Source organism: Castor canadensis, chromosome 1 (genome assembly GCF_047511655.1).
Source record: "Castor canadensis chromosome 1, mCasCan1.hap1v2, whole genome shotgun sequence".
Taxonomy (NCBI): Eukaryota; Metazoa; Chordata; class Mammalia; order Rodentia; family Castoridae; genus Castor; species Castor canadensis.
Genome location: NC_133386.1, coordinates 12,715,725 through 12,743,488, shown reverse-complemented (window position 1 = coordinate 12,743,488; position 27,764 = coordinate 12,715,725). Strand labels below are relative to the sequence as shown.

At 36.1% G+C, this 27,764-nt stretch overlaps 1 protein-coding gene across 2 annotated transcripts in view; it reads left to right on the top strand.

The window, feature by feature from the left end:
• The first annotated feature begins 486 nt into the window (after nt 1–486).
• Nucleotides 487–27,764, top strand: part of Oprm1 (opioid receptor mu 1) — a 63,602-nt gene continuing 36,324 nt past the window's right edge. For both annotated transcript variants that reach the window (XM_020185147.2, XM_074072036.1), the window contains exon 1: nt 487–1,077. In XM_020185147.2, the coding sequence (XP_020040736.1) occupies nt 788–1,077 (290 nt within the window). In that variant the 5' untranslated portion in view covers nt 487–787. The remainder of the gene's footprint in view (nt 1,078–27,764) is intronic.

Below are 27,764 nucleotides of genomic sequence, written 5' to 3'. Positions count from 1 at the left end.
GTACAGGGATGGTTTCCTCCACAAAGTTTATTTACTTTTCAGAAAAAAGGATCACTCTTGTTTCAGACAGATTTGTAAGGTTGGAGTTGAAAGAACACAACTTCTTCTTTTCAAATATGGGGAAATGAGGTAAGTAGGACTATAAAAGGAGGGTCCCCTGCCCCCAAATCATTGCAGTAGAGACAGGTGAGCTTTGGGGTTGAAACTATGCTGGGGTTACATCAAGCCAATGTCTTTCCCATCAAATTATAAAGGATAAAAAGAAGAAGAACAGGCTCTGGAAAAGATGGAGTGATGTTAGTCCCCCTTTCTTATGGTCCATCGCTGCTGAGAAACTAACTCTGTGTATCTCCCCGCCCTTCTCTTCAACTCCCTGTCTTGTTCAGTCCCCCGCCCCCTTTAGATGTGTTTGCACAGAGGAGAATGAGTGAGGAACCCGACTCCTTAAATTGCTGTGCGCAAAATCCACCCCTCCTCTCTCCTCCCTCCTCTCCAGCCTCCGGATCCCGCACAGCGGTCCCTCCCTCTGTCCAGCGTTGTGGGGTTGGGGCTGGGCCTCTGTGTACTACTAAGGTGGGAAGGGGCTACCAGCAGAGGACAGTGTCAGATGCTCAGCTCTCCCCTTCTGCCTGGCGCTCCTCTCCGGTTGCTCCAGACTTGGTCTCTGTAAGAAAGCGCAGGAGCTGTGGCAGCGGCGAGAGAGGAAGCTGCAGAAGCGAGTGGAACCCGAAAAGTCCCGGGGCTCTCGGTTACCTCACATCGTGGTCTCCCGCAGGCCGTCAGCACCATGGACAGCAGCGCCGTCCGCGCGAATGCCAGCAATTGCACAGATCCTTTTGCCGGATCAAGTTGCTCCCCTGCGCCTAGCCCCAGCTCCTGGGTCAACTTGTCCCACTTAGATGGCAACTTGTCCGACCCATGCGGTCCGAACCGCACCGAGCTGGGCGGCAGCGACAGCCTGTGCCCTCCGACCGGCAGTCCTTCCATAATCACGGCCATCACCATCATGGCCCTCTACTCCATCGTGTGCGTGGTGGGGCTCTTCGGAAACTTCCTGGTCATGTATGTGATCATCAGGTAAGGAAGGCTCCAGGGCTGCGAGCGTGGAGCTCAGCGGCTAAAAGGGGGGGACAAAGCGACACCTAAGCCCCAAGGCGGAAGGATGAGAGAGGGGAGATGGATAAGATGACCATGGGTACAGTGATTGCTGTTTGTGCGTGAAAAACTACCTTCCTATTTCTTCCCCTTCCTTGAAAAAGAATCCAAAATCCCCAAAACAGAGAAGTTTCTCTAGTAAAGGCTATAAAGGTGTAGGCAGGAGAGGGAAAAAAGCTGTCTTAAATCTCTCTCTTATTCTGAGCTAAGACGGCTTGTTAATAAGGCGCCCTGCAGACGGGCTCTTTGCAAGAGCTATGGAAACAGTAAGTTGTGAACAACGGGAGAGGAATTCTATTTTGCTTTCTGTAATTGAGGAGCTGAGTCTTCTCAGTTGTCTAAACATATGCACCTGGCCAACTTTCTCACACCTGCTGGTTTAGGCTATTCTACACCGCCACCCCTTCTCCTCCCTTGTCATAGTAGCCTTGAACCCACTCTGACTTCCATCCTGAGGCCGCACTAGGCAGAGGAAGTTTTCTTGGCATCTCCCCACAGTAGTTTTACTTTGTTGTAGCAAACAGGACAGTTGTGTTGGCAAACATAGCCAGTTTGCACTTGGTAACTGCAGATCTACATCTGGAATAGGTAGGGTGGTTCAGGGTGGCTGCAGAACATGACTGTTTTACAATGCCTCCAAAAAGTTGGAACCAGTTAGGAGTTACTAAAACGGCATAATTCTGCATTAGAAATTACTAGATAGGAAGTTGCAACAGATGATTTTTTAAGGTCTTTATCCAGTGAAATTATTTTGAAAGAATTTGTGGTCCATCTAGAATTAGTCTAGATGTTCTAGATGAATTTAGCAGAGTGTGCAAGCTCTCAATGTTGAGACTGATGTTGATTACGGTGGTATTGATGTATACATTCAAATACTACAGGTGACAATGAAATGCTACACAATAACTTTAATTAAAGCTGATAAATATTTTAACCCTTTAAAATAGCTTCTGGTTTGAGTTTTTCTTCCCTCTAGGGAGTTATATTACATAGTGAACATGACATTTTCATGTTTGGTTGCAATATTTGCCTCACCTATTCAGTAAATATCACAGGTTTTTATGGAATTTACCAATCAATTAACAATCATTCTCCCCACTATAATTTTATTAGCAAGTTATTGTAAATTGCTTATAATTGATTCTTTCTACTTATATGTCTGCTCTCTTCAATTAATGATTGTTAAAGGGTAACGCTAATTTCCCTGATCTTTTGATGAGGAATAAGATCAGTGGTGTCGCTGGGAAAACAGCACCATCTATTGAGAGGAAGGCTAACAACAGAAGGAAAAATACAAGTAGGAAATCAACAGAAGAATTTATCTTTGAGAACATTTACTTTCTGTAATTCAATACAAGGATTCATATCAGACATAAGAACCAGGTCTCATTCTGAACTATGACAATAAAGCCATAATTAAAAGCTGGCCTGGTGAAGGGAAAATATGTTTATCTTTTCTGTGAAAAAATTCATAGACTCATAAGCTGAAACAACCAAAAGGGACTACAGGTTATCCATGCTAAATGACTAAGCCAAGGCAGAGAAAATATAAATTATTTATCCAAAACCAGATAGCTCCTTAGCTCAATGCCACTGAATCTCTCTCAGCTAACACACTTTATTAGTATGGCAAATCATGATATGAGTTAGTTTAATTATTAGAGTGACATAGTGGGCCTGGCTTGCAGTAATAATACAGGAATAACAAACTGCTCCAAATTTATTTATGGAATCTCAGATTTTAAGAGTATGAAACATAAATAACCAAAACATCTAGAAACCCTGCCTTCTGAAGCACAATCTTTTATTCCTTTTATTATTTCTCCTTCACATTTCCTTTCCTCATTTCTCTATCCTTTGGTTTATGTTTATAAAGAAAGAACCAATTAAGCAGCAACTAGCTGATAAATAAAGTAGCTTGGTATTATCCCAGTGTATAAGGGGTTACTGGTCAGATGAGTTTGTTTTAAAGGCATTACTTCTCACCTTTTGTTCATTAGAGAAACCCACTAACATTGCATCTCACCGAGAACATGATATGGTGCTTTATTCTCAGTGCTGAAAATTCTGGCAAAATGCAGTACTACTTGCAAGGTCAACCCAAACACTCACCTGTGGCAGATTGGAGGTTTAATTCCAAAGCCAGAAAACTGTCTGGGAATGTGACTGTGAAACAGAAAAATAGGCAGTTGAGTGACTGATGAAGTGGTGAGAAAGCATCTAAGAACTGAAGAAATTGTGTATATTTAACTCACTGTCTCCAGGGTAATAGTGCTTTAACTACAAAATCACCAGCTCAGAGACATGATTGCTCCTGCGTCTCTTACATACTGGAGAGAAGAGCTCACTTTCTTATACAGTTTAATATTCAAGAAATACTATTAAACGGTCACGTAGTTTTCTGGCCAGATTAAAATAGTATTTATTAGAATGTCTTAGTACATTGAGTGAGTCATGAGGCTCAGAAGACAATGTCAACGACAACAAAATAACTGGTATTACAACTGCTGTGATTAATTCTTCTCTGATCTGTGTCTCCCAGTACTGTCATCAACTGTACCTTCATCAACAACACTATTAAATACGATATCTTAAGTGGAATTCATATACAATGCTGTTGTAAGGAATATAAGGGAGGAAAAGAGATATTGTCATCTGATCTAAAGACATAGAATCCAGATGTTAAAGGGGAGAAATGTTTTAAGTAACCATCACCTCAAAGTATTTTTGGTTTTAAAGGAGAAAATGTCTGCAGGATAATACTATAAGAGTTATGACAAAGATTCTGAAAAATACGAAGAAAAAATATTACAAAAAAGTAGTAATCATTTAAAGTATGATAATATATTAAGAATCTTAAAGAAAAAATCAAAATAATACACAAAGTTATAGCCACAAAAGATGTTTCACTTACTAAAAATATTTAACCAAAATATTAAAATTAATGGATTAATTAACATATTTATCTTATGAATTTTTTCCTGTAAAGATTTGTCTATGTACATGAAATGTTTAGCACTATTGGAAAATAGGGAACTTTTGGATCCCTGTGGGCCATAAGATTTATGTTATTTGCATGAAGTTGTCTTTGGGTTTTCTGAACTCTTCTGTCTCTTCTTCCTTAAAAAATTGACCACCTTATATTTTAGAATATGATTCTATAGTAATTATAATTATGCAATTATATAATGAGTCTCCTTTTTAAAAAATTATTCATGATTGTTGGGCTCTGTGGGTATAGCTCAGTGGTAGAGTACATGCAGAAAGCCCAGAGTTCAATACCCAACACCAAAACCATTCTGTATAATTTTAATAAAGTACACATACATATTACTGTGCTTGTACTTGCACACATACATGTATATATGAAATAGTTTCAGTTTCTCTTCTACTCCAATTACCACTCAACATTACCACTATTGTGAATTTGGTGATGATTATTTACATGTATATTTGCACATATTCACATGTATATTTTTATTACATATAAGTATTTTTCACAAACAACATGGCTTTTTTACCTGCTCTTATAACATTTTATAATTGCTATTGCTATGTACATTAATGGTAACAAACACAGTTTTACTGTTTGTCCCAAGTTGTCTTTGTTCCATCAGGGAAGCAAAACAATCATAAAAACAAAAACAAAACAAAAAAAAATCTAGTTACTGTCTGTCCTGAAAACTCTTAACTAATCTCACTAAGAAAAATTGGTGTACTAAGGTTTATTTGATTAGGTTTGGTGGAACAGCTATCTTTCTGCATCAGTATCAGAATACAAAATTCAGAACACGACTAATAATATCTGAAAGGTAACATTAAGAAGATCTCTTCAAGAATTAGAGAAAGAATGAAACAGAAGAGGACAGGGAAGAAGGGAAGGGGAGACACCTGTGTCCCTTCTCCAACCTTGAAACCGTGATCTATGTAGTCCTAACCTTAACTCCAGTTTGGAGGCCAACTTATTGAGGACCCCTTGGTCAGGACCTACCACATTCTTCTGCTGAGACCTCTTTTTCAGGGCTTTCATACACAATTGAACTAAGTGATAGGCTCTACTGAGAGAGAGACCATTCTGTTCTGGATATAAGTTTCTGTCCAGGAAAGAATAATAACAAGTACATTTTTTGTTCAATCATGTTAGCTTATCAGTTGTATATAAGTAGGTATCATAGTCTGTTTGGACTGCTATCATAGAATACCATAAACTGGGTGGCACAGACTTTACCAAAAGATTTTATATCTGGTGAGGGCTGGCACCCTGCATCACAACAGTTCCCTTCTCCCTGTGACTTCATTTGGCAAAAGTGGTAAGGAAGCTTCGAGAGACCTCGTCTATAAAAGCACCAGTGCTAAACATGAGAGCTCTACTCTCATGACCTAATCACCTCCCAGAGAAGCTACTTCCAAATAAGATCACAATGGGGATTAATTCTCGCATCCGTATTGGTGAGGGGATGCACGAGTGTGCAGCAGTAGGCATCCTGAAGTGATACAAATGGTAACCTTTCATATATACTAAGAAGTATTAGTGCAATTTAGTAAGTGTTAAATAGATTAAATAACCTGATACACTCAGTGTCTTCCAATATGTGTCAGATTTTTTTCTCTTCTATACTTTTTTCTTTACCTTTTCTTCTCTGCATTTTACCACTGACATATTTCTGCCTCTTCTCCTGTCAAAATCCCTCTTATGCTTTAAGTCTCAATTTAAATCTGTTTCTCTTTGCACTCTCCCCTAGAACTCCCAAAACCAAAATATGTACTACAATTGTGAAAAATCTGTTCATTTTCTCATGGCCTTAAAAAATGTCATTTAATAATCCTTGAAGGCTTAGACTACATCTATCTCTTGTTTACTAAGAAATTCAAAACCCAAAGCTGACCAACAAAATTAGACACCTTTAAAATTGTGTGTAGTTCAAAATTTTCAGCAATTCAAAATAACCTAATATTATCCAGTTGTAAATTCTAATTCAGAATATTCCTTTATTTCACTGCTTTGTACATGCATATTTAGCTTTTATCATTTGTCATGGGAAGCAATCAATATGGTGGATTTATATCAACAAATTATAAATTCAAATAATATATATATATATACATACATGTGTATGAACAGACACCTCCTTTGAATAGGAAATGGATTGCTATTCATATAATGTGAGTAAAGAAATTTTAAAAAAAACAGTTAATACTGAGATTATCCATGATACTTGCATTCTATAACACCACTATAACTTCTGAAGTACAAATGCTGATGCTTTATTTCTAGGAGGACTATAAGACTAGGTTGTTTTGAGCATCTGATTGGAACATAGTGACCAACTAATTAATACATACATTTGTTTCATGTGTATTTCAATTTTTTTGTCTTTTTTTGATTATTCATTTATTCACATGTGAATAACATGTGAATAAACATTCACATTGTTTGGGTCATTTCTCCCCCCTGCCCTCCTGCCCCACCCTCTCCCCACTCCCCCCTCACTTCCGGCAAAACCTGTTCTGCCCTTATCACTAATTTTGTTGAAGAAAAGACATAAGCATAACAAGGAAGACAAAGCATTTTTGCTAGTTGAGTTAAGGATAGCTACACAGATTCCTAGCATTGCTTTCATGTACACATGTGTTACAACCCATGTTGATTCATCTCTAACTGATCTTTACAACGGTATTTCAATTTAAAGATACCTTATTTTAAACTAACTGTTGATTCAGCATCATTGAACTCATAGTCACTAATACAAGCATGAATTCATGCATGCACAAAGCTTATCTAATACACATGCCCTCTTATAAGATATATTGCCTCCTTTTTGTACTTAGGGAAACTGAAAGTACTTTAGCACTATTCATGGGTCCATTGCAAATAGTGAAATTACTGTTGGTGGGGAAGGCTGGGGAAATCCAAAAGATAGAGAGACCAAATTGAGATAGGTACTCACTTCTTCCAGTTTCTTGTCACCATCAGAGAAAGAATTCAAAGATAAGACTAAGTAGAATATTGGAAATTTAGCACAGAGTTAAAGTGCACACATTAGAAGAAATGTAGGCTTCTCAAGAGAGAGACCCATCATCCAGGATTTTGGATAGTCAGTCTTATTGGCAGACTTTAATGGAGGAGGGGATTATTCATGAGTGAGGAAAATGCAGGGAGTTCCAAGAATGGGTTGGGATTTTTCCAGAATGGTTGACTCCCTTTTTCTGTGCATATATAAGGTTCCTTGATATGTCATGGTGTCAAATGCAAATAGCAATTCTGCAAGGCTCATGATATGCTGGTGCCCTTATAATGAAGCAAAGGACAGGTAGCAACCATCTTGGTCACCCATCTTGATCCCAGCCATTTTGAGGGTGGTGGTGTTTTTTGCTGTTTGAGCAGTCACATGCCCTGTTATAAAACACAGCTCTGAAGTTGTATCAGCATCTAACCACCATACAGTTTGCCTCTTTTAACCTGTGCCTATCTAACCTACTTCAAAATCACAAGCAAAAAGCATAAAAGGAAAAATGAAAAAAATAGACCCAGAAGACAGAGTATTGCCCACTTTAACTTCACCTGGGAACTTGAACAAAAAGCAAATCAATTTTTTGCTGCTCTCCATACACTGACATAACCCTTGAATGAACATGAAAGCCCACAAATATTATTTTGGTATTTAAAAAATTGCTCAACCCTCAAATACAGAATCCTCAAATAATGCAGACTGAAAGTATATACAAAGGTCTTCAAGGAAATGCAGTCATCTCACACTATCAAAGATGATTGGTCCTAGGACCCCTGCAGATGCCAAAATTCTCATAGTTCAAGTTCTGTCAATAAAATGACAAATTATTTGCATATAATTTCCACACAGCCTCTGGTATACTTTAATTATTCTCTAGATTACTTTTAATATCTAATACATTTAAAAGCTATGTAAATAGATGTTATGCCATACATGTTCAATGCAAATACAATTTTTTCCAAATATTTATGATTTGTACTTGGTTGAATCCACAGATGCCGAACCCTCAGATATAAACATCTGGCAGTGTATTAAAAACACAACTAAAGAAGAAAATCAGGAATAGATGTTCCATAACAGATACAACAGCAGGCTCATAACATCAAAAAATTTCATGTCTTTATTATTATTTATTATAGTCAAATGGAATAGTTTGAAAACAAAATGAGTTCCCATATGATTTCTTCATAATTCTGTCATCAGATATGTAGTCACACCACACAAATTTATAAATATATATGGCACATTATATTTCAAATATAGAAACAAACTTCTTAAAAATCAAGTTGATTCTCTTATATTTCTAGAGACAGAAATTTAAATAAAATTGAGATGCGATTCAAGTATGTAAATGTCTAGATTACATTTGAGACTTAGTGTTCAGTGCAATTATCTGAAGTTCTGCACCTTTATTTTCAATAGCACTCTAAACTACAGAAAGAAAATATTCACTTAATAAGCAGTAACTATAGCTGGGTGTAATGGTGTACATCTGTAATCACAGCATTCTGGAGACTGGCAAGAGGATCAAGAGTTCAAGCCCAGCCTGAGCTACATAGCTAGACTCTGTCTCAAAATAAATAAATAGTAACTATATATAGCTACACAATCACAGTTACTTGATTCTTAGAGTTAATTTTGAAGCAAATTTTAAGCAACAAAATCATTATTCTAGTTTTTAATAATATGTTTAAAAAGGACTCTGGCTACAATGTCATGGATCCAGGTCTATAATTCTGCCTGCTTCCTCCAACACTAAGATTGGTTAAAAATCACAAGCAAACTATGGACATAGTCTGGAACATTAAAACCTATCTTATGCCAAAAATACTTTCACTAGCTAAAGTTTGGATTTAAGTGACGTGAGGCTTTCATCTCATTTTACTGTATGGAGATGTTCACATGACATAGACCCACTAAATGAAGAGCAGTCAACTTACCCTTTCCTGTGACATGCTAAAAGGTAAATCTTTCAGGTTTTTGCAACCAGATCACCTCTGTCATAATGATTCACCTCTGCCATTACAGCTTGAAAGTAGCTATAGACAAGACATAAATAAGTGCATGCAATAGCATTCCAATAAAAGTTTATGTAGACATTGTGGTTTGAATTTCCATAGAATTTTTACATGCCTCAAAATATTTTTCTTTGTTTTTTCACTCTTTTAAATATGTAAAACTATTCTTACCTGGCATATAATAGAAAGAAGTAATGAGCTAATGTTGGCCCAAGAACTTTCATTTGCCAAACACTAGTACAGAGCATCCAAAATAAAATTTATATTCTCGCAGTGGTCACAAAATAAGAACATATCACCTTCTTTGAGAATTTTGATTATATGTCTTTTAATAGATAGAGACAAAGAATTTTTTGTTAAAATAACCTCAAAACAACTTGCAGTGATTTTTCTAAGAAAATAGCAAAGCAAAGGCACAGATACAATAGCTTGTTTTGACAGACAGTGTTGTTTTTCTAAATTAATGTTGAAGTTGGATTGCAAGAGCAATGATGCAAGATTCTCTCTATGTCTCTAAACCCCAATCCTGTACTTTCCTAAATGACCAGTGATGTTCATTAGCATCCTTAGCCAGTGATAAAGGACTAAATGTTGGGAAATTATTATTTCCAAAGAATTTCTCTCCCTCAGATCTACTTTATGGTTACCTTGATTCCACACAATTTTCTAGGCTTTCTCACAGTATTTTCATCTTCAATCATTTGAAAACTTTCAGGAGAAATTGAAACTGTCTCCTGAATATTCATATTAACTCCTTAGCAAATTTAAAATCTGTCCTCAGAGCCACCTGTGCATGCAACACCAGCCACGCTGTACCCACCACATGCACCCAGACACTGAGTGAATGAGTTCAGTCTCTCCTTACGTCATTTCAAAGACAAAAGCTTACTTCTTGGTTTTCTATTTCTTTTTTTAATTATTTCTGACTTATATAACATGTTCATATTTTAAACACTTCCTTTCTGTAGTTCTCCAAAGTTGCTTTGAAAAATTTTATTCCCATAAAATTTTATTTTAGAACCCAGGCTGTCCAACTGGTAAAAATGATGTGAGAGGAGGCCAAGGCATTCTGAGGATATATGAAATCCTCTTCATGACTTTGATGAAGTGATTCTACGTGTCTTCCTACCCCTAACATCTTCATAATGGAATTTTCCAGAACTTGCAAAGCAATGTCTGTCAACTTCCAAAATCAAGGCAGTAAACTATAAATCAAGCAAGCACAGAATGTAGTGGAGAAGAACTCCCTTGAGGCTTAGGGTGTCCTCTGAGAACTAAGGCTCTTCCAAGAACAGAAGCTGTGGGGAACAGATCAATGGAATGGAAGGCTTTGATTGTTTCTGAACATTTTCCCACTAAAATGCTAGGTTCAGTGCCAGTGAGAAGTTGAGCTTTCTGAGGGGGAGGATTAAATGTTAATTGAAAAATGTTGCCAGCAGTACAACCTGAACATCAGAACCTGATTGTGCTTGCCAAGAAGAACAAGGGAAATTATTACCCACATTATAATTTCATACTTACTCAGCCCCCATCAGCTCCAGAAGGAAAACCACATGGGTTGAATGAAATTAAACATGAATTTGCTTCTTATGATGTTGATAATCTCAGGCCACTAAAATAAGGGGTCCTATTAAAAGCAGACATCATTAATTGAGATCTTTCAAATAGTCTTTCTTTTCAATGACAAAAGGAAGTTTAATGAATGTCTTTGTATAATGAAGATACTGCCTTAAAATTTTACAACAGCTTAAATTTTTTATTACATTGAGTAATTTGATTTTCATAAAATTTTTGTAAGTATAATCAGGGAAGAAATTGAAACAAATGCTAAAAAAGATTAAATATATTTGCCATGTTTGTTGAGCACTATGTACAAAGCACTCTCTTTCAAGCTCCAATCAGCCCTCCCTCTTTTTGAAGGTACAAGACAATTAAGCCATTTCATCAGTTAATAAATGTCAATATAATAAACCTTATGTTCTTTGACCTACACTGTCAGAAAAACCCTGTTTCAAGGTTGATTATAATAAATTATTGCAGTTCATCTCCCTCTATCACCAAGCCCATCAGTGGTGACTTCTGATTTAAGTCTTTATTCCACTTCACAAATTTGTTAAAGGTATTATGTATGTACCAGAGACAAAATAAAGAAAACTGAATATAAAAAGCCTTGGTTAATTTTCATAAAAGAATGAAAGTAAATACTATCAACAACTTATAAATATTTTTCTTAAAGTTGAAATTGCAAATGTTTTACAAATAGTAAGGATCTAGCAAGAGAACAGTAAGAGCCCTGGACCCATGGGATAAGAAACAAGTCTCTAGAATCTGGTTGTACTTAGGTCACATGATAAGGGGACAGCACATAAGGGAGGTATGGGTATAGGTAAGAAACCCAAAACATGAAAGTGTTTGATGTCCCCACTGCAGAGGAACTAATACAGAAACCTTAAAGTGACAGAGGTCAACATGAGAAGGGGATCAGGAACTAGTGAGAAGGTCAGTTAGAGATGAATCAGCTTGGGATGTAACACATTTGTACATGGAAGCAATGCTAGAAATCTCTCTGTGTAGCTATCCTTAACTCAACTAGCAAAAATGCTTTGTCTTTGTTATTGTTGCTTATGTTTTCTCTTCAACAAAATTAGGGAGAAGGGCAAAACAGGTTCTGCCTGGAATCGGGGTGGGGCGGGGTGGGGAGAGTAGAGGGGAAAAGTGGCCCAAGTAATGTATGCACATGTGAATAAATGAATAAAAATAATTTTAAAAAATCATTTTCTTTTTTTATTATTTCTGGGGCTGGGAGTGGCTCATGTGCAGAGCGCCTGCCTTGCAAGCGTGAAGCCCTGAGGTCAAACACGCCACCACAGAAAAAAAGAATATTCCTTTAGGACATTTGCTAGTATGTCATGCTATTGAAATAAAGACCACCCTAACTAGGAATATTCTGTCCCATGAACACAGGCAGGAGAAAGATCAAAGTCAGACTTGAAATGTCTGCTTTTTGCAAAGATGATAAAATAATAACTTTCTTCCTTTTAATATTATTTAATCAGTTTTTTGTAATTTAGTGTATAATGATAATGTCACCTTTTAAAAAGGAGTACTGTCATTAACAAAGGAGAAATTGACTGCATACAGGTAAACATATCGCCTTTCTACAAGATGTAGTTACATCATTCAAAGCCCAAAGTATAAATTAAACACATGAATCATGCCAGTGACCATTTCCACACAATTATTTTTCTCAGTAATTTAAAAATTCAAAGTAAGAGTACATGAATAAATTACCAAATCCTTTATACACCCTTGGTTTTAAGCACCTTTGAAGCATATTTTCCATAAAGATATCTGTCTTCTATTCCATTAAAAATTATTCTAACCCTAGTATGATGACAAAGTCATACTTCTGTACAATTGCCATGTCTTGTTCACACAACTGTTTGACATTAAGTTGATATTCAAAGCAAAATGTATTGGTGGCATTCTCATTGAAACAGATGAAGTTATTGAATTGAAAAGGTAATTGATCAAAGAAGCCTTTGAGAACAGTTGTGTTTTCAGAACAATCACAGGTCAGGATTCATCAGTGATAAATAGCACATATGAGCAATGTTAGTAAAATCAAAGCAAAAGAATCACTTTAGCAAATACAAACAGTTAATCTAGACCCGTATTCTTTTTTTTATTTTATTGTTGTAGTGGGAGTACATTGTGACATTTACAAAAGTTCCTATAATACATCATAGTTGAACTCACCCCTTCCCTCATTCTCCTTTCTTCCCTCCTCCCCCCATTCCTGGAATAGTTGCAACTGGTCTCATTTTTTTCATTTTCATACATGAGAACATAATATTTCCACTACATTCAGCCCATATTCTTAAGGTGAATAAACATGGACAAAACAGAACATCGTCCCTGTCTTGGAGAATAATGTCTGTCTTACTAAATTTCAAACCCATGATTAGCATCACCGTCACTAACATGTATTGGAAATTACTACATGTCAGACTCTACGCTAACAATCCATCAGTACCCTATGATTTAAATTTTTCTTCTTTACACCAACCATTTGAGGAAAGTGCTAGTATTTTCCAGCTTCCAAAGATCAGAAAATTGGTTAAGTAGTATGCCCAAATTTGTCCAGCTAATAGATGATAGAACTAATAGTTGAATTAAGATCTATCCTACCCTGAACCTTAGGTTTTTCAAAACTGCTACTTTAATTGCCCCAAGGAGAAATTTGCAAGCCAGACATTGAGAGTTCATATGGACAGATGCCAGGAATATTGTCTGAAATTCTATATCTCACTTCCCAGAAGGTGCCCTAACAAGTAACCTGTTCGTGACTTTTTCTTTATTGATCTACTGTGCTACAAAGAAATGAGAATGAAGAAAATAGATTTGTCTCCTCTTCATAAGTATAAATCTTGAGGTTTTTCTTCATATTTGGCTGTGACATTTTGAATTAACCTTTTGTCTCAAGCTAACTGAATCTATGTCTCTAATTGAGTCTGCTTTTCATCCTGGAAAAATAGAATCCACTAACTTTTTCTAGAACTTCTAATAACAAACATTTACTTATGACATAAAGGTATTCTCATATCCCCACAGCATCATTTCACATTCCCTGACCAGTGGATGCTAATAATTCATGCCAATAAAGAAATCAGGAGACAGTCACCATGCGAGGCTCCTGATGAGAGCTGTATATCTAGTTGGGCTTTTTGGAGCTATTATTTCCTGTTACATCAGTGAATTCTTTTTATTTGTTTATTTATTTATTTTTATTTTTTTATTTGGAAATTTCTAGTTTGCAGAATGTAAGCTCCTTATAGACGGAGACTTTTTTTCCTTTCCACACTTGTATCCAGAATCCCACAGGACAACTAATGGTCATGGGATATAAGCAGCAGGCCTGTTTCAGTTTCCTGGATTGATTATAATACTATGTTAATATCATATTTATTTCAGACCTTCAATTTCAATGTCTCATTCCTGACCTGTGAAAATAACAATATTTAGATCCATGTTTTTCTCGAGTTAATGGATAAAAGAAGCCAGGATTTCTCAAGAGTAAAAGTCCTAGAGAAAGGCTAGCTATTGTTTGTTTTGGAGACAAAGATATTTTCCAGGGTTATTTTCCACATTCATATTGAGGGGATAACCTGAGTCCATGCAATCTCTGCCTTTTCCTTCTCCTGCTTCATTCTCCCAAGGAATCCTAATGGGAGAGGGGCTATAAGGAGATCATAGTGACTGACAAAAAATAAATCTGGAAGAATTAAATCTGCAAGAATCTGAGAAACAACCATTCTTGAAGAAGAGAAACAACTTACCTCAAGGATTTTGCTAATGCATGCACCTAATTTAAATTAAAGAAAGAAGCCATTATACACCATGTCCTTGTCTCTATACTGAGCAAAACACCAGATGGACAGGCTGGGGCAAGGTGGCTGGATCACTGCCGAGTTGAAGCAACCATGCATGCCAATGTTTCTCCAGAGAGCCTAAATACAGCAAACTAATACCAGTATCAGACATACTCCATTCTCACTCAAAGTTTTACCCATAACTCTTTTTTTCCTTCTCAAATGGCTGAAGAGGTCACTTATGAAAAGTATGGAAATCCAGCCCTTTCAAATTTCAGGCTAATACCTCCCACAGACTATTCCAATTCATTCCACATCCCATGCCTTGGAGGTTGAGTCGAGTAAATGGTATTTTATGTAAACAGAATCCTGCTTTATTACATCAATATGGTAAACTGAAAACTGACATTGATAGAACTGGGTTTTTTATGCATTTGAAATTTATTTGAATTTAAAGTACTTATAAATTTTTAAATATTGGGGAAGGATCTATTAACTTAAACTGTGTACTATGATATCTTTTAAAAATGAGGGTAACAAAAAAATTTAGGCAAAAGCCTAAAATTTATAGCAACTGAGCTTTAATAAGACATTTTACTTAGTTTTTTCCTTTGTTGTTGAGCTAGATGGGGGTACATTGTGGCATTTACAAGGGTTCTTGCAATGTATCAAATATATCATATTTGAATTCATCCCTTCCACTACTCCCCTTTATTCCCCCTCCCCTGATTCCTGGAATAGTTTCAACAGGTGTCATTTTTGCATTTATTTGCATGTGTACACATTTTGTGCACTGTATTCACTGTCCTACATCCTTTCCCTGCCTCCTCCCCTACCCGCTGGTGCCAACTCTCCTCCCTGGGTAGGACCTGTTCTGCCCTCCTGTTCTCCAATTTTGCAGAAGGGAAAAGAGAAAAAGAAAAACTTGACATTTTTGCTTGTTTGAGGTAAAGTAGCTATACAGGGAGTTTCATTTTACCCATGTTTATTGCAGTACTATTACAATAGCGATGCTATGGAAACAGCCAAGATGTCCCACTACTGATGAATAGACTAAGAAAATGTGGCATTTATATACAATGGAATTTTACTCAGACACAAAGAAGAATGAAATTTTGTCATTCACAGATAAATGGATGGAACTGGAGAACATCAACTTAAGTGAAGTTAGCCAGACTCAGGAGGCCAAAACCACATGTTCTCTCTCATATGTGGAATATAGACTTACTACAAATACAGCAATATTATGAAACACTGGTCACACTAAGGTGAAGTCATGCATGGGAAGGGTAGAGTTAAAGAAGAAAAAAAAGAACTTGAATATGGATGATATATTCTCTCTACAAGGATGAATATAGAAATCTTAAACCAGCTGAAACCACCATAAGAAAGGAACTAAGGCAGAATGAAGAAAATTAAAGAAAATAAACCAATTGGGAGCATCACACACACACACACACACACACACACACAGAGAGAGAGAGAGAGAGAGAGAGAGAGAGAGAGAGAGAGAGAGAGAAATATCACAAGAAAACTCCTTGAAAGAATTTTTAGTTACAAATTTTCCTCTGAAAAATCAGTGACATTATGCCTCACAGGGGAAGGAAGTTGAGATGGCTATGGCCATAACCACAGAAAATTAAGAGTGGGATTCCTCCCAGAAAATGGTAAGAAAGATTTCACTAGATAATGTGTGACCAGAGAATCCAGACTCATAGGAGAGGCAATGCATCATGGAAGAAGTTCCACTGGGTGACTACAGAGGTGTCGAGCCTCTAATGTGTACCAACCATTTCACAAAAACCTAAATGTGCAAAGCTTAGCACAAGAAAAGGAAATCCTACTGACAAAGCAGAAAATATACTGGCAATGTAATTTACTAGGACTGGAGGCATGGCTCAAGTGGTACAGCATCTGGCATGTACAAGGTCCTGAGTTCAAGCTCCAATACCACCAAAGGAAATGTACTGAAATCCCACTATCTGGAAAACTGGTAGTAAAATTTAGAAATCCAAATACATTTAACAATGGATTAAGTTTGTTTCTGGAAAACAGATAACAATAGGTTGTTTGGAGAGACATTAATATTTGTTTCTGGAAACTAACAGTTAAATAGTCTAATTTGTGGTAACTCTAAACAAATAACATCCTGTCACCATCAGAGACAAACTGTGTGGCAGAATAGGTCAGGCAGATGACCCAGAGAAGAAAATTTAATTTTTTCTTGAGCGTTCTCCATGTAATGAAACACACTTTTTAACAACTGCAATATCCCTGCCACCTAAAAATGTAGTTTAAATAATCCTCTCAACATGGGTATATGCTTCTACACCTACTAAAAATAAAATTCAACACGGTATTCCATGAATGTATGCTGACTTGGTATTGATACTAAGAAGATTTCATGGCAAACCAAAGTAACTATGAAAATACATATTTCATGAAAATTTGTACCATAAGTCTTAAGATGCTTTATTGTATATATACTGTCTAAGAAAATTTTTATCTTTAACCAGGAGAAGTTGAGAAATACATAATTTTAGTCACAGTCTTAGGATAATAAATATACCAAGCTGGTCTGACAGTTGCCTGTACATGCTAATAGTTATTTATATTATAACTTTGATATAGTTCAGCATTCAGCTTTTTGAAATAAATGTACAAAGGTATAATGAAGAAAACCACAATTAATAATATGAAATTTAAAAGGGGGAGTTTCAAAAATAGTAGATGATACTGAAAGACAATAAAATATTACATCAGAAAGTTTTTCTGGTAAAATATAAATCATGGTCATCTTTGGAGTTTTTCTGTTAAAATATAGTTACATACTTTGTTTTGTGACTGAAAATGTTGTTAGTGTCAAATGAGTTCATTCGAAGCTGGAAGACAGCTCTGTATTGATTTAATAACACGTACTGTACCATGAGGGTAAAATTTCAGCCTTTAATGGGCCTTACTTGCTTTGCCAAATTGCTGGTTATTGAGTTCTCTATGGGGGGAAGGAAAATACCTTCCAAAAAATCTCTCTGCCTGAAAATACTTAAGGAAAAAAGTTTCAATAATCTGTTTTCTGTTTCCTAGAAAAATCCTGGTCAGCATGATATTTAACTTGTAGGGAATTGCATGATTCTTGAATGGAAAACAGTCATCATAAATACATAATTCCATATAAGTCAAGATCCACAGGAACTAAATTGCATTGCCTTTATTTTTCCTTCAATTGGACTTAAAAGATTTTGGAAAGCTGCAATTTCAGGTATTAATCAAATGCCAAAATACTTAGATATAAGAGGGTAATATGGTACATTAAAAGGGATAGGTAGAGAATGCTTATGAAGAGTTTGACAAATGGGATTGTAACTTAAATCTTCATGGATCTTAATTAAATCTTTTTGGTAAAATTTACCAGAAATGAGAACATTTTTATTCCAATTTCAACTCCTCTAATTATATTACTGGTATTTAATTCTCTCTGCCATGTTATGCTATTATCTAGCACTGTGCAAGGTTATAACTTCAAGACACACATATACACAAACACACAAAACCACAAATGAAACAAATCTTAGTTATACAGATATTTTGATTGCATAGCAACAAACACCAGGTATTTCAATGTGCAATGCTAGATGTTTTTGTTTTTGAAAATTGTCCTAAACCTCAGTTTTCTTTGCTTTAAATTAGGGACAGATATCATAGTTGTCTCAACTATAGTAGAGATTTGTGAGCATCAATTTATACCAATGTAGGTTGGAGAGTTTGTAAACCTTAACTACACCTTACAAAACTTACCATGCAGGTAGGTAGCTCATGCTCCACAATGCATGCACTGCAGCACTGCAATCATTGAGGTGTAAGAGTGAAGAGTGCACACTTTATAGCCAACAGATACAGATGTAAATTCTTCCTCTGCTGTTGTTAATCATTTTACTCTAATTGTACAATTTGGTGGTTCTAAGTACATTCATATCATTGTGCAATCATTACCACCATCCATCTCCAGACTCACATCTTCCAAAGTTGAAACTCTATACCATCAAACAATACTTCTCTATTCTCCCCTTCCCCTTCTGTTGCTGTGACTTTGACTAATCTAGATACCTCACATGAGTGGGATCATGCAGAATTTACCTTTTAGTAATTGACTTAGGTCACTTAGTACAATGCCTTCAAGCTTCATCTACATTACAGTACATGTCAAATTTCCTTCCTCTTTTTTTTTTCATTTTTCTTTTATTATTCATATGTGCATACAAGGCTTGGTTCATTTCTCCCCGCTGCCCCCACCCCCCTCCCTTACCACCCACTCCGCCCCCTCCTTCTCCCCCCTCTCAATACCCAGCAGAAACTATTTTGCCCTTATCTCTAATTTTGTTGTAGAGAGAGTATAAGCAATAATAGGAAGGAACAAGTGTTTTTGCTGGTTGAGATAAGGATAGCTATACAGGGCATTGACTCACATTGATTTCCTGTGCGTGGGTGTTACCTTCTAGGTTAATTCTTTTTGATCTAACCTTTTCTCTAGTACCTGTTCCCCTTTTCCTATTGGCCTCAGTTGCTTTTAAGGTATCTGCTTTAGTCTCTCTGCGTTAAGGGCAACAAATGCTAGCTAGTTTTTTAGGTGTCTTACCTATCCTCACCCCTTCCTTGTGTGCTCTCGCTTTTATCATGTGCTCATAGTCCAATCCCCTTGTTGTGTTTGCCCTTGATCTAATGTCCACATATGAGGAAGAACATACAATTTTTGGTCTTTTGGACCAGGCTAACCTCACTCAGAATGATGTTCTCCAATTCCATCCATTTACCAGCGAATGATAACATTTCGTTCTTCTTCATGGCTGCATAAAATTCCATTGTGTATAGATACCACATTTTCTTAATCCATTCGTCAGTGGTGGGGCATCTTGGCTGTTTCCATAACTTGGATATTGTGAATAGTGCCGCAATAAACATGGATGTGCAGGTGCCTCTGGAGTAACAGTCTTTTGGGTATATCCCCAAGAGTGGTATTGCTGGATCAAATGGTAGATCGATGTCCAGCTTTTTAAATAGACTCCAAATTTTTTTCCAGAGTGGTTGTACTAGTCTACATTCCCACCAACAGTGTAAGAGGGTTCCTTTTTCCCCGCATCCTCGCCAACACCTGTTGTTGGTGGTGTTGCTGATGATGGCTATTCTAACAGGGGTGAGGTAACGATATTCACTGTGTCTCTGAACCACATTTTCTTCATCTATTCATCATTGATGGACTCAGATAATCTGTATGAGTTAATAGTTATGAATAACGCTTCTATGATCATGGATATACATGTATTTCTTTCATTGCTTTTATGTGTACTAAGAAGTGCAAATCCACATTGTATGGCAATCCTATTTTTACATTTTTATAGGAACTAATTTCCACAGTGCATATGGTTCTTATTTTCCCCACATCCTCACAACAACTCTCTGGTTCTGTTTAGAGATTTGCATATCTCTAATTAGTATCTTTTCATTTGCTTTTTTTGGTCATTCATATTTTTTCCTTTGGAGAAAAATACATTCAGTTTTTTGTCTATCTTTGAAATAGTCTGTGTGTTTTGTACTATTGCATTTAGGAGTTCACAGATTCTGGAGATTAACCCATTGTCAAATACATAATGTGCAAATATTTTATTCCATTATATAGATTGTGCTTTCACTCTTTGCTAATGTCCTTTAGTGCACACGTTTTTCATTTTTTTGTAGTATAATTTGTTATTTTTTTATTTTGTTGCGTGTGTCTTTGGTGTTATATCCAGTGAATGAATATCCAATGTTTTATCTTTTGCTCTATGTACTCTGCTAAAAGTTTTATGGTTTTAGCTGCTATATTTAAGTATTTCATCCATTTTCAGTTGTCTTTTGTCTATCATAATTAAAGGTTCAAATTCATTCTTTTGTACATAAATATCCAATTTTCCAATATAAGTTATTGTGAAGACTGTCACATTTTGAAAGGTCTTGGCACTTTTTTTGAAAATTATTTTGGCCATATATTTTACTCTAGCCATTCATCTTTATTCATGCCAGTACCATGCTATTTTTGTTACTAATTCTGTAAAGTAAGTTTTGAAATCAAGAATTATAAATCCTCCGGTTTTGTTGTTCTTTATCAAGATTATTTTGGCTATTCTAAGCCCCTGGAAATTTCATATGAATTTTAGGATGAATTTGACTATTTCTGCACAAATTCACTCAGGTTAGAATAAATATTGCCTGGATCTAAAGTTCACTTTGAGTAGGGCCAGCACTTAACAATATTATATCACCAATCCATGAACATGGGATATCTTCCCATTTATTTATGTCTTTTTTAGTTTTTCTCAACAATGTGTTGTAGTACAAGACTTTCCCATTCTTGGTTAAGTTAATTCCTAATATATTCTTTTTAATGCTATCATTGATGGAAAGTTTCTCTAGTTTCTTTTTCAGCTGTTCAATGTATTGGAATTCAACTTAATGATGCATATTAACTTAGTACCCTATTATTTTGCTAAATTTGTTAGTCTTAACAGTTTTGTGGAATATTTAAGATTTTCTACATATTAGATCCTATAATCTGTATTCAGAAAATGTTACTTCTTTATTTCCAATTTGGATGAATTTTATTTTATTTTATTTTGCCTGTTTGCTCTGGGAAGGACTTCACATACTATGTTGATTCAAAATGCAAAAAATAGACATCCTTGCCTTATTCCTGATTTTAAAAGAAAAGCTTTCACCATTAAGTATGATGTTTGCTGAGGAGCTTTCAATGTGTTTAGGTGGTTTCCCTCTCTTCTTGCTATGTTGTGTGTTCATGAAGTATGTTAAATTTTGTCAAATGATTTTTCTACATCAAATAGGATTATCACATTTTCCCTTCATTCTGTTCATGCATATTATGCTAATCAATTTTTGTGTATTGAACCATACTTGCATTTCTGTAATAAATCCAACTAGATCATGATGCATAATCCTTTTAATATGCTGATACATTAGGGCTGGTGGAGTGACTTAAGTGGTAGAGTGCCTGGAGCAAGTGAGGCCCTGAGTTCAAACCCCAGTGCCACCAAAAAAAAAGCCAATATGCTGAAGAATTCAGTTTGACAGTATTCTGTGAATGATTTTTGCATCAGTTTCTCATATGGGTCATTGGTTGTAACTTTCTTTTCTTGCAGTATCTTTGTCTGGTTTTAATGTCAAGGCAACTGTAGCCTTACAAAATGAGTTAGGAAGTTTTCTCTCCTCTTCAGTACTTCAGAAAATTCTGAGACAGATTAATATTAAGTCACCATTAGATGTTTTGTAAAATTCACAAATAAAACCATCAGATTGAGGGTTTTATCTTTTTTGCCAAATTTTTACATTACTAATTACAGATCTATATAGAATTTCTATTTTTTATGATAATAATCTTTAATGCCTTAGTCTCTTAAATTATGTAGAAAACAAAGTATAAAGCTACAATAATACTAGAGTTAGGCTAATAAATTTTAATGTATCATTCTAATAACTCATACAGAAAACAAAAAAGGAGAATTATAAACTATTGTTATAGTAATACTAGCTCTTAAAACTGCCTGTGTTTAATATCTACACTTCTCCCCATGGCCCAGTGTCATTGTCTATTTTCCTTTCATTCCAACCTGAAAAACTGCCTTTATGATGAAATTCCCCCAGTTTTTGTTTATCAGGGAATGTTTAAATTTCTCCCTCACATTCAAAGGGACTTTGCCAATTCTTAGGTGCCTTTTTTTTCCTTTTGGCTTTTAAATATGTCAACTCACTGTCTTTAGACTTCTAATGTTTCTGATGGGAAACTTGCAGAGAAGCTCAATCCTTCTATGTGACAAGTTTCTTCTCTCTTCCTTCTTTCCACGTTTTCTTTGTCTTTGTCTTTCAACCGTTTTATTATGTGGGTCTCTTTGAATTCATTCTACATAAGATTAATTAACTCCTTGGTCACTTGTGTTCATGTCTTTACCAAATGTAGGAAGTTTTCAGCCATCATTTCTTCAAATAATCTCTTTTTCTCTCTCTCATTCTTGAGCTCTCAGAATGTATATGTTGGCCCACTTGATTGCAACCCACAGATATCTCAGGCTCTGCTCAGTTTTTGTCATTCTTTTTTCTTTTTGCTCTGCAGACTCAATACTTTCAATTGTATTGTCATCAAGTCCACTGATTCTTCAATCTACTTAAATATGCCCTCTGGAATCCCTCTTGTAAATTTTTCATTTCAGTTATTATAATTTTCAGCTCTAGAATTTCCTTTTTGCTTTCTGTGTCTACATCGATATTTCCATTTTGATCATACATCATTTTCTTTTTCCACATATAACAATAGTTCTTGTACCATCATCATTTTTTAGTGAAAGTGATAGTAAAGTTTATTATGAAAGAAATACACTTTCAATAGACTGAAAGTAGGTCATCTCTAGAGTAAGAAAAAGAACAAGTCTCTTATTTTTCTTTTAAATAGGCCATACTTTCTTATTTCTTTGTGTGCTTTGTGATTATTTTTGTTGAAGAAAATCTGATTTAACTATGAAAATATGGTAACTCTGGAAATCAGATTTTTCCCTTCCCTGGCACTTACCACTATTTGCTTTTGTTTTATTTTAGTTTTGATTATTTCATGTTGTCTTTGTGACAAGGATCAGCCTGAGATATAAATTTAAGGTCTTTTCTGAGCTTGCAACCTGGGCATGAATAATGATTTTTTTTTCTGGTTATGTAGTTGTTTTTGAATGTTGTAATCTTCAGTGTTTGACTCCCAAAAAGGGGGAGGGAGTAAAAAATAAAAATGAATAAAGTTGGAGGGTAAACTTCTGGCCCTTTAAATCATCTGAAAGTTGCTTCAGCTCTAGTAAAAGGGGTTTGCAACATTGGGGTGTAGGGGATACATGGCTACCTGCCTCTGTGTCTGCCCTCTGTATCAGAACACACATTGTGATGTTTATAGGGTGGGATTTATTGCCTACCTTAGCTCTTACAAGCTATGTGCATGGTTCTCCCACAAATCATATACTGCCTGCTGACAGGCTGAGGGTCAGCTAAGATCTGAAACTGGCCAAAATTAATCGTAGTTAACTGTCCAATGTTCCTCCAGAAGATGCAAGCCTTCAATATATTCCAAAGTTCCAAAATATTTACCTAAGACAGGTTCTGCCAGTGCAATTGTTACCTAGGTGGGGAAGACAGACCCTTGGAACTTCCTACTCAGCCATCTGCTCAAATTGCTGACCACTATTATTTCTGAGCAAGTTATTTAACCTCCATGCATCATAGTTTGTTCATCCACAAAAGAAGTTATAATTTGCATCTCATAAGTTTATTATTAAACTAAAATTAAATGAGAAAATCCAAATAAGATGCTTAGGGCAATGCCTAGTACAAAGTAAACAGTCAACAAATATTGGCAATGATTATAATGCTTTAAAACTAACATTCATTTCTATTACCATTTATTTTATTTTACTGGTAATTTTTAGTGGTAATATAATCATTTCTTTATGGTTATGGAAATTGAGGCTCAGCCACTTGGCTAAGATCACAGACACAGTGCTCAGACCTATGTATCCTCATTTCAAATCCAATGTTCTTCCTACTGGACTATGTATGCCAAGGTGATTTATTCCTTACTTGACTAAGAAGCCAAATTATAGGAGACAGAAGGATCACTGTTCTAGGCTAGCCTGGGAAAAAGATAATAAGCCAATTACACACCTGTAATCACAGCTTCTCAGGAAGCAGAGTAGGAGGATCACAGTCTATGGCTAGCCCAGCAAAAGCATGAGACTGTATCTAATAAACATACTAAAAAAGGACTGGGGACATGGCTCTACTGGTAGAGTACTTGCCTAGTAAGAGCAATGTCCTAAGTTCAACCCCAATACCATCAAAATGGGAAATTAAAAATCAAGTTGGTTTTTGTTACTCACTGGTCTGGGTGAGTGCTGTCAGTTCATAGCACTTTAATGGGGTTGAGCTTGCCCTTAAGGTAGAGTACTCAGTTAATGTGACTCAGGAATCTCTAGGAAGGTTGCTACCTTAAAAGCTAGGTTTTTGTTCCTTACTCTCCTAACATTTAAAGTTTTGACTAGGAGAACAAAAGATAGTCATTATAAAATGTAAAATATTCCTAGGAAATATTAGAAGTATCCACTATAAATATAAATCCGTTGATTACAGTTGTGCAAGCAAGTCTTCACTTTGTTGACTTCTAGAACTAAAGTGCTCAACAAGCTCTTCAATACAATATATCATAGCAGAAGGGTGAACCTAGAGCATGGGGCAGACTTGGCTCAGGCACAGGGCATAGTCATGGCCTCAGAAACAGGGAGGAGACACTGAGAAAAGGTGAGATGGTACATGGTATTAGTTTCCTAATCCCTCGGTTCCACATGGAATGGGTTTTGCCTGCTAGAGAAAAACATTAATGAATATGTTAGCCAGTGGTACAATAGCTGTTTTAGCTACACTGTCCCCTATGTCCTGCACCCATTTGTGGACATCACTAGAAAATTCCTAATGCTTCCCTCCAATGGTTGACTTCATTGACCTGTTGCTGTGGGCACAAACTCACAAACTCCTGATCCTCACTATATACTCCACCACCAATGCTCACAAGAACTGTCAGGGATATGCTTTTAGTAAGGAAGAAGGAAGGAAGGAAGATTTTTTTCAACTTACTGCAGCAAGGGAAACAGAACATCACAGGGATTTTAAGTTGTTTGAGGATTTGGAAGAGAATTTAGGAAAGAAAAAGTTAATTTGGATGGAGTTTCTATCCTAAAATGTGTGTAACTTGATGGATGGGCATTTATAACTTTCTATCTAGGAGGTATAATTAAGAGAAAAGGACTGAGTTTGTCTGCCTAAGAGGCAATGTTCACTTGGTATCAGTCGGAAAGGGGATGCTTGGCATTTCTTTGTTGCATGTTGATCTCTTTTGCAGGCAATGCTTATAAAGTCAACTTGCTTTTGTTGTGTTGCATAATAGTCATGGAAAATTCTCATCTAATGTTAGTAACCTATAAAATTCTGTTCTACAAAGGGAAAACCACAGCTTGACTGCTAGCAACTAAGCCAGCTCCCCAAACACTGTCAGAAGTTCATTTTCTTTCTCAATAGCACTCAACCTCGCTACTATTATATATCATTGTTTATTCTCCTCTGCAATAGGGGAGGTACTAAAATAAGGATCAATTTGGGAGTGGGATGACATGGGATGCAAAGGAATGGTTTATGCATAGAGGAGGAGAATCTTTTAAGAACATGTGATGTTAGGGAATGTTATAATTGACAAGAGCTATAGCTGTAAGCATCAGAGACAGGAGAATCCATGGGTAACACAGGCAAAATGATGCCAACAGCAGATTATAGGTTGAAGATAGCTCTGGAGTATAATAGAAGCTTATAAACTCATATACAAAGCATATAATACTACTATCATGCTTAATTTTCAAGTTGGCTCACTAAGAAGAAGCATGAGAGGCCATTCTTGACCCCCAAATTCAGAATACTTTCAGAATCATTTTTTAAAGAACCTAAGTAATGAATAATGCATATCCAGGTGAAAATGATGCAGAAATTCTTACTAGACAATGCAGAGGATGAAAGGGTTCTGTGAAAAGTCACTTATATTTTCCCTGGCAATGTTTGAACCAACTAAAGGAAGATAATTAGCAGATGGAGAAGAAATATCAGCCTTGCTGTTGATAAATGTCTTTCAAATGGGTGTGACCTAGTTGTGCACTGACAATGGCTTCCTATTTCCAATCCCAGAACTAAACACACTAACCTACCTTGTCTAAAATCTGAACCACAGGTGGCTTCCCCACTTGGAGAACCACCCAGTAAAATTTACAAAATAAGGTTGTGGAACATAACTTGTGTTTTCTTTGGGAAGCAAAATCTCAAAAAGAGAGAGAGGAAGGGGCAAAACTACATATATTCAATTTTTGTATCCTAAACATATAAACTAAATCAGTTTTCTCCTTCTTTTAGAAGAATGGATAATGGAACAAAGAGAGATTAAAAATTATGGATGACTTTACTCATAAAATTTGAAGACAGAAGAATAGAAGTTCTCCCATTCCACATAAAATAAAACCCTAAATATCTGGGGCAGTGGATAAGACAGCATAAGCCTCAGGCTTTGGAGACCACACCAATGTTACTGCATTATGAGGATTTCCAGTGGAATGGGAGCAACCAAACTACTTGACTCTTTTGCACCTGCAACAGTGCCCATTGTGATACTGTCGTGGTGCCAGGGGCAGAAATCGTAGGCTGTAACTGGGAGACTGATAATTCTCTGGAGGATTGGAAGGCAGTCAAAATCAATTTAGTAGCCACCAGCATACTGCATCCTCCCCAAGCTCATCTCATCTCCCCAACCCTCCACTTTATAAAACATGTAGGATTCAAATCTCTGTCCCTAGGCAGTTGTACAAGCAGGGGCAGTGAACAGTCTACCAAATAATATTGACTTCAAGGATTGTCCCCAAATCAATAATGTTGTTGACAAGTGACAACACCATGAGAGACACAAAGGTGGGTTGGAAACACAACAAACAGAAAAGTTTACACTTGAGGAAGAAGAATTAAAAAACATTTCACAAGGACTTTAAAATAAGTTACACTTGATATTTTCAGAGAGATAAAGGAAAGTATTATTTCTGTGAAATAAGAAGTAACTGGAAAATAACTAAGAATGCAAACAATCTGGTTTCAAAGCCTGATCCTATAATTGCCATTTGGATGCCTTAGAGTAAAGTAGTGAACCAATCAATCTGTGTCTTAGTTTCTATGTCCATAAAGTAGAAGCAGTCATAGTTCCTGTATCATATACTTGATATGAAGATTAAATGGTTTCACATTTGTAAAGCACTCTGAAAATATCTGACACATGACTATTAACTTTTTGAAGAGTATCTACAGAATCCAAATTTATGGGTGAACTAGAAAACAGAAGAAGAAAAGGCAAACAGCATACCAATGAGCTGGAAGAACATAGAAAATAGTACAGAAATGAAAAGTGTGATGAATTACATAAGTTACCCCAGAACCCCAAAGCTAAAATCTATTAAAATTAGTGAACAGAGAGGCGGAAGAATGGCAATTTTTGAAGAAATAATAGCCCCAAATATCTTATCACTAAAGTAAAGAATGAGACTTCGAACTAGACAGACCCC